The sequence below is a fragment of the Monodelphis domestica genome, chromosome 3, assembly GCF_027887165.1.
Source record: "Monodelphis domestica isolate mMonDom1 chromosome 3, mMonDom1.pri, whole genome shotgun sequence".
In the NCBI taxonomy this organism is placed as follows: domain Eukaryota; kingdom Metazoa; phylum Chordata; class Mammalia; order Didelphimorphia; family Didelphidae; genus Monodelphis; species Monodelphis domestica.
The window spans coordinates 39,203,382-39,210,022 of NC_077229.1; the positions used below are offsets into that span (position 1 = coordinate 39,203,382).

Below are 6,641 nucleotides of genomic sequence, written 5' to 3' on the forward strand. Positions count from 1 at the left end.
TCAGAGCCTTGAGCCCCCAATTGGGAAATGTTCTCCCTCACAGGATTTCCAGTGAAGATCCTCTAAATGCCTGCCTCCACTTCCCTCGGATGTTGAATGCAATGATGGGTGAGACTCACCCAGTTAGACCAGCTCAGTTGAGGGCAAGTAAGAACAGGCAAGTCAAAGGGGAGAAAAGGTAGACAGTAACACATGTATGGGAAGATGTGTGGTCCTTGAGGGTTGTGGCTGTGAGCATAAGAGGGCTCATTTCTACTTCAGCAAATCATTTTAAATTCTCCTTTTTAACATGAAGTGTTGTGTGACTGACAGCCCTGTTACATGATTTCAAACCTTAGATCTCAGGCACAAAAGAAATCATTATTAATCTTTTGACATCAGCTTGGTAATAAGTGTCCAGTGAAGGGTATCTGAGGCATCTCTTGCTTAGGAACTTCGTTATTCATTTTTAGAGTTTAAAGAAAGGCACACTGGACATGTGCAATTCTGGTGAAACAGTGATCGGAGAAGAGACAACATTCTATTTTTTTTTTAATATAAACCGTTTCCTTCTGTCTTGGAGTCAATACTGTATATTGGCCCCAAGACAGGTAAGGGCTAGGCAATGGGGGTCAATTGACTTGCCCAGGGTCACACAGCTGGGAAGTGTCTGAGGCCAGATTTGAACATAGGACCTGCCATCTCTAGGCCTGGCTCTCAATCCACTGAGCTACCCACCTGCCCCAAAGAGGCAACATTCTACAGAGAACAACAGGAATTGGAACCATCTTTGAAGTCTAAAAACTGAAACAAAAGTTGGGAAGAACAGGGTTTCTGTACACTGAAGCCTCCAAGAGATTGGCTCAGCTCCTTCTCTTGCTCTCTATTAGTAGATAGGATATAAGGTAGGATATTTTCTCTTCTTTTCTACATCAGGTTCTGATTGGGTTCTCACACATGTTCTCCAGATTGGGAAATCAGTAAAAAATTAGCAGGCAAAAGAATGAGAAGATTCAGAAAATGAGGCAATATTTAAGGAGACATTAAAGGGCCTCAACTTTTGTCCAGGAGAGAAGCAAATCCCTCAGTTAACCCTTAACAGTGTTCAAAAAGTCTCTCGCTGGGGACAGCTGAGATGTTTAGTTGATTGAGAGCCGAGCCGAGAGATGGGAGGTCCTGGGTCCAAATCTGGCTTCAGAAATTTCCCAGCTATGTGACCTTGGGCAAGTCATTTACCCCTACCACTCTTCTGCCTTGGAACCAATACACAGTAATGATTCCAAGATGGAAGGTAAGGGTTTAAAAAAAATCTCTGATTAGAGTGAAATCAAGACCAATTTGAATGCTCTGTCCCAGTCCTGTAAGTTTTTGTCTCAGACAGGCTACATTCTAGTCAAACAGAGGCTGGTGCAAAAGGCAAGGCAGGAGAAAGAAAATCAGATGGGCGCGTCTTCCCTTTGGAGCCCATGGAACCCTGGAAGAGAAAAATGGCAGAATGTTCCCAGAGTCTCTCTGAAACTGAACAGTGAGCAATCCCAGAGGCAAACTCCCTGGACTACTGAAATAAAGGTATAACAATACAATGTGAGTTTACATGTGGAAATGAGTATAGTAGTCCCCTATTCCAATCCTTTTATCAAAAAGAATCCCATGGGGAGCTCCGTAGCACAGTGGACAGAGTGCCAGCTCTAGAGGCAGGAATAAATGCATTCAAATCTGGCCTCAGACAGTTCTAAGCTGTGTGACCCTGGACAAGTCACAACCCAAATGGCTTAGCCATGACTGATTTTCTGCCTTCAAAATAATACTTTGTATCAATTCTAAAAAGGAGATAAGTTTTTTTTTTTAACCTTCACCTTTTGCCTTAGAATCAATACTGTGTATTAATTCCAACGTAGAATAGTGATGAGGGCTTGGCCATAGGGGTTAAGTGACTTGTCTAGGGTCACCCAGCTAGGAAGTATTTGGTACCATATTTGAACCCAGGACCTCCCATCTCTAAGCATGGCTCTCCATCCACTGGGCCACCCCGTTGCCCTCTTATCTTCCTTGTTAAAAATAGAAAACTCTACCTTTCCTCTTAGAATCAATAACTCTGGAATAGTCTCTCACCGACTTCCCTGTCTTGGTGTCTCCAGGTCTACTGAGAGGAGCTGAGCTTTCTGAGGCTGGAACAATCTACCATGGCTGAGTCTCCCACAGCTGAGCAGCTGGAATCTGTTCATGACACCACAGTGCAGACGAGTGCAAATTCGAGTTTAGATCCTCCGACTGAGGCAGCTGGAGAATCTGTGCCACTCCACTGGACAGAGATCCTCTCCCTGGTCATTGCCCTGGTCGGGCTGGTGGGGAACAGCATCGTCCTGTGGCTGCTGGGCTTCCGCACCGGGAGGAGCCCCTTCTCGGTCTACATCCTCAACCTGGCCGCGGCCGACGCCCTCTTCCTTGGCAGCTACTTTGTGTTGTACATGTGGGGAATGGTTGGAGATTTAAACCTTCTAGTCCTGAAGCTGCTATTGTTCTGCATCCTACACATGTCCTACTGTGTGGGTCTGAGCCTGCTGACTGTGATCAGCACCGAGCGCTGCCTCTCTGTGCTCTTCCCCCTCTGGTACAGATGTCACCGGCCCAAGCACACGTCTGCTGCTGTGTGCGCCTTCCTATGGGCTCTGCAGGGCCTGTTCTGGGGAGTACTTGGGGCTCTTTATTTCCTTAAGGAGGACACCTTCAAAGATCTCTACTTCGTTCTCTACTTGGTCCAGTTCAGCTGGTTCGTCCTCCTCACCTGTGTGCTGGGCGTGTCCTGCCTGACGCTGGTGCTGAGGGTCCAGTGCAGCTCCCAGTGCAGGCGCCCTCCCAGGCTCTACTTCCTGGTGCTGCTCACAGTCCTCCTGTACCTGCTCTGCGGCCTGCCCTTGGGGGTTATTGAAGCAGTTTGGTTTTTTAGCAGCTCCTCTTTAATGTCTTATGAGCTCTCCAGTCTCCTGGCCTGTGTGAACAGCTGTGCAAACCCTTTCATTTACTTCTTCCTGGGCAGCCAATGGTGTAGAAGAGGGAGGGAGCCGCTCAGGGTGGTCCTGCAGAGGGCCCTGGGGGAGGAGCAGGTGGGAGGGTCTGGGGAGGGGAACACTTCCCACCCCAACACTCTGCATGAATTATCCTGAGCATGAGAACAAGATTCTCAGACAAGGAGCCCATGCAATGACCCCCCCTTCCCCCACCCCTGTGGAGGGCAGGAGCCCCCTCTCACCTTTCTAGGAGAGGAGACAAGATCCCTCCCCATCCCTTATGGTGATTCTTTGGGTTTGAACTATAATGAACAAACATTCATTAACTGCCTACTATATGCCAGGTACTTTGCTAAGACTTTTCATATATATCATTGAATCCTCACCATATCCCTTGGGAAGTAGGTACTCTCATGGTCCCTAATTTATACTTCAGGAAATGGAGGCAGATTGGAAGTTCAGGGATTTGCTCATGGTCCCAAATCTGGTGTCTGAAACTGGAATTGAACTCTAGCCTTCTTGACTCCAGAACCAGTGCTGCCTGCATTCAGGAACCCCTAGAGGCTGGAGGCTGCAGGATTTGCTGGGAGGAGATCCAGGAATCTGGTGTCACAAATCTATAGGGGACCCATTTCAAAGAATACCACTGATGGTGTTTGGGAAAGTAGAGGCAAAAGAAAATCATCCTCTGAGGCCATATGTGTCTTTGCCCTGCCCTTGTTAATCATTGTGAAAGAGATGTTAGAGTTGGGGATCAGACTCCTCAAGGTTCCATGAGTCCTGCTCCCCCACTTTCTTGTCTCTCAGTCTTGATCCACAACATTGCCTGGGTGGCCTCCTTCTCGCTTCTTGCCCAAACCAGAGGAGAATCTTCCTAGGCTCTGTCTCCTCTGCTTCCCCTACTCTTTCTTGCTCCCTTCTCACTCCCATCACAGAAGCTGAACTCAATATTTCCGTGCCTCTCCAGGTCAATTCAGGACTCTCTCTGGTTCTGTCTGTTTCTCTCCCTGACTCCATTTCTTTGTCTCTGACTGCCTCTATTCCAATCTTTTACTCTTCATGACTCAGTTCCTGAAGAGGTCCCTATATGAGGAGGGGGGTGGATTGTAGGGGTGTCACATGACAGATTGAATTATAAAACTTATTGAGGCCAAAACAAGGGAAAGGATGACCCATCTCACACACACATTCTCAACACGGATATATGAACACAGTACAGAAAAACACGTGAACATATAAAACAAGATAATATATATATATGCACACACACATATGCACCAAATCATAATCTCTCCTGGAACATTCAGATTGTACAATCCAGTTCACACTGGAATCCTTCAAGGACAATGACCTCACTCTCTTCTCTGGGGTTTCAGGCCCATATTGACCACACTGAGGCAGGGCCGCCTCAATTTCTCTCATTGTCACTTATGTCCTGGCATGTCATGAGCATTCCATGAAGGAAATCTAATTAAGCAGCCCCTCGTTTGTATTAAGAATCCCCTTCATTTGATACCTTTAACTGTGTGAATTATAGTCAGAACATGGTCCCAGGCAGGAATCTGTGCATGCAGTGAGATTAAGAGTGAAGTCCCAGACTTGGAGCTGATGAAGAATCATGTGTGTGACTATATTATTCTGAAGTGTGTCACTTTGCATTATAATATTTGTATGTTAAAATAATTTCTAGAAGAAAGTCTCAGACACCAAGAAGATCTGAAAAGTTTTTAGAGCCCAGAAAGTTCTAGAAAGGTATTGAGGGCCTCAAGAATGTCTCAGACATGAGGTTTGGAGCTGTCCTATTAGGAGACATATCTATGGCAAATAATAGTAATATGGAAATAGGTTTTGATCAATGATACATGTAAAATCCAGTGGAACTGCTTGTTGACTTCACAAGGAGGGGAGGGAAAGAACATTTATCATGTCACCATGGAAAACTATTCTTTATTAATTAAATTAAAATTTAAAAAGAACAGATATGAAACTACAAGAGTGTGTATATTACAACATGGAATCTGTAGACCTCTAACTTGTTTGCCTCGACCACCAAATAATGTCAAACTTAGCTCAATGAGTGCTTTCCTCCATCTTTCCCTTTCAGCATCAAGAGTCATTGAGGAAGGGAATGTGATGGAGTAATCCCGGCACCCAACTTTCCTCAGTCATGACACTGTAAAGCTCTATTATTGATTATCTATTTCCTTGGCTCCTCCCATAGTAGGTGATGTGATCAACACATTGATAGATATAAGCAAGCCCTCAACTTGGGAAAGCTACTGGATAGGAGATCCTTCCCCAAAGTGAGGAAACAAGGCACCTATGTAATTCCAGCTATTCTGTCTGTATTCAGATGCCATCAGATCTTTTTCTGGAGGCTGATGGTATTTTTCATCAGGAGTCCTTGGGAATGTCTTGAGTCACTGTATTGGTAAGAATAGCTATTACATTAATTATCACAGTTGTTCATCATAGTATGTATTGGTTACTGTGTATAATATCCTCTTGGGTCTGCTCACATCACTTTCTTCCCTCTTACCTTTTATTTCTTCTTCCTTTTGTAGGAAAAGACTATTGTGGGTGAAGAAAAAATACATTTTTTCATTTGGAACAAAATGCATTTAAATAAGAAAGATAGAAAGCAAAAGTCTAATTCTCAGATAAGGCTGTAACAAGGAAGGTCCTAGAAGAGCACAGATCTCCCAAAAGCATCCCAAGGAAATGTTAAAGTGTTAAATGGAAACAACCAAAATTGGAGAATCAATGGTGACATGGGTTGCCTACATCCTGATAGGGAGGTAATGAATTCAAAGAGGTTTTTTTTTTTTTTGTGTGTGTGAGAGTAAATCTGTTATATATTTGTTTTTATGTTTTTCTTCTTTCACAGTGGTATCCAGTGAGGACATAGAAGAGGTGCACAGGGACATTTCCTTAATTGATTTTTTAAATTTAAAAACAGATCTATCATGTGTTCCCTAGGTTGACCTGGAATCTAGAAACCCCCAAACATATAGCCTAGTAAAATCTTTGATTCAGGGTTTTAGGATTAACTTGTAAGTTGGTTAATCAGATCTTACTAGGCTTTATGTTTGGGGGTTTCTAGATTCCATGTCAACATCTTCTATTTCTCCCTTTTAATAGAGCCTCTTTTAGATATTACTTATATTGTAGGGAGTGGAATTGTATCTAGAAAAGAAGTATAAAAACAAAAGATGTCAAGAACATTTAATAAAATAAAAGAAATTATGACCAAATGCCCAACATCATAAAACAGAATCCCTCTGATTTTCCAAAATGAACTTTGGCTCATTCTGATAAAAGAAGGAAAAGTTAATTGCTGGACAGTTCTCCAATATCCCAAGTGGATCTCTTCTATGAGAACAGGGTCTGTCCAGGTAGTACCACAGAACCTCAGAGAAATGTGACTATAGTGATTTATGTCCATTTCAAACTGATAGATGTGAAATGAATAGCCTAAATTCTTCCCTTTTTTTAAAAATATTTTATTTGGTCATTTCAAAAAAATTATTCATTGGAGACAAAGATCATTTCCTTTTCCTCCCCCACCCACCCACCACCTCTCCCATAGCTGACACGTGATTCCACTGGGTATCACATGTGTTCTTGATTCGAACCCATTTCCATGTTGTTGGT

General features: G+C 43.6%; 1 protein-coding gene across 1 annotated transcript; it reads left to right on the forward strand.

Annotated features, from left to right (window-relative positions):
* The first annotated feature begins 2,162 nt into the window (after positions 1-2,162).
* On the forward strand, positions 2,163-3,143 carry LOC100027842 (mas-related G-protein coupled receptor member X4-like). Its single transcript, XM_001377990.2, has one exon. The coding sequence runs from the start codon at positions 2,163-2,165 to the stop codon at positions 3,141-3,143; it is 981 nt and encodes a 326-aa protein (XP_001378027.2).
* Positions 3,144-6,641: the final 3,498 nt, after the last annotated feature.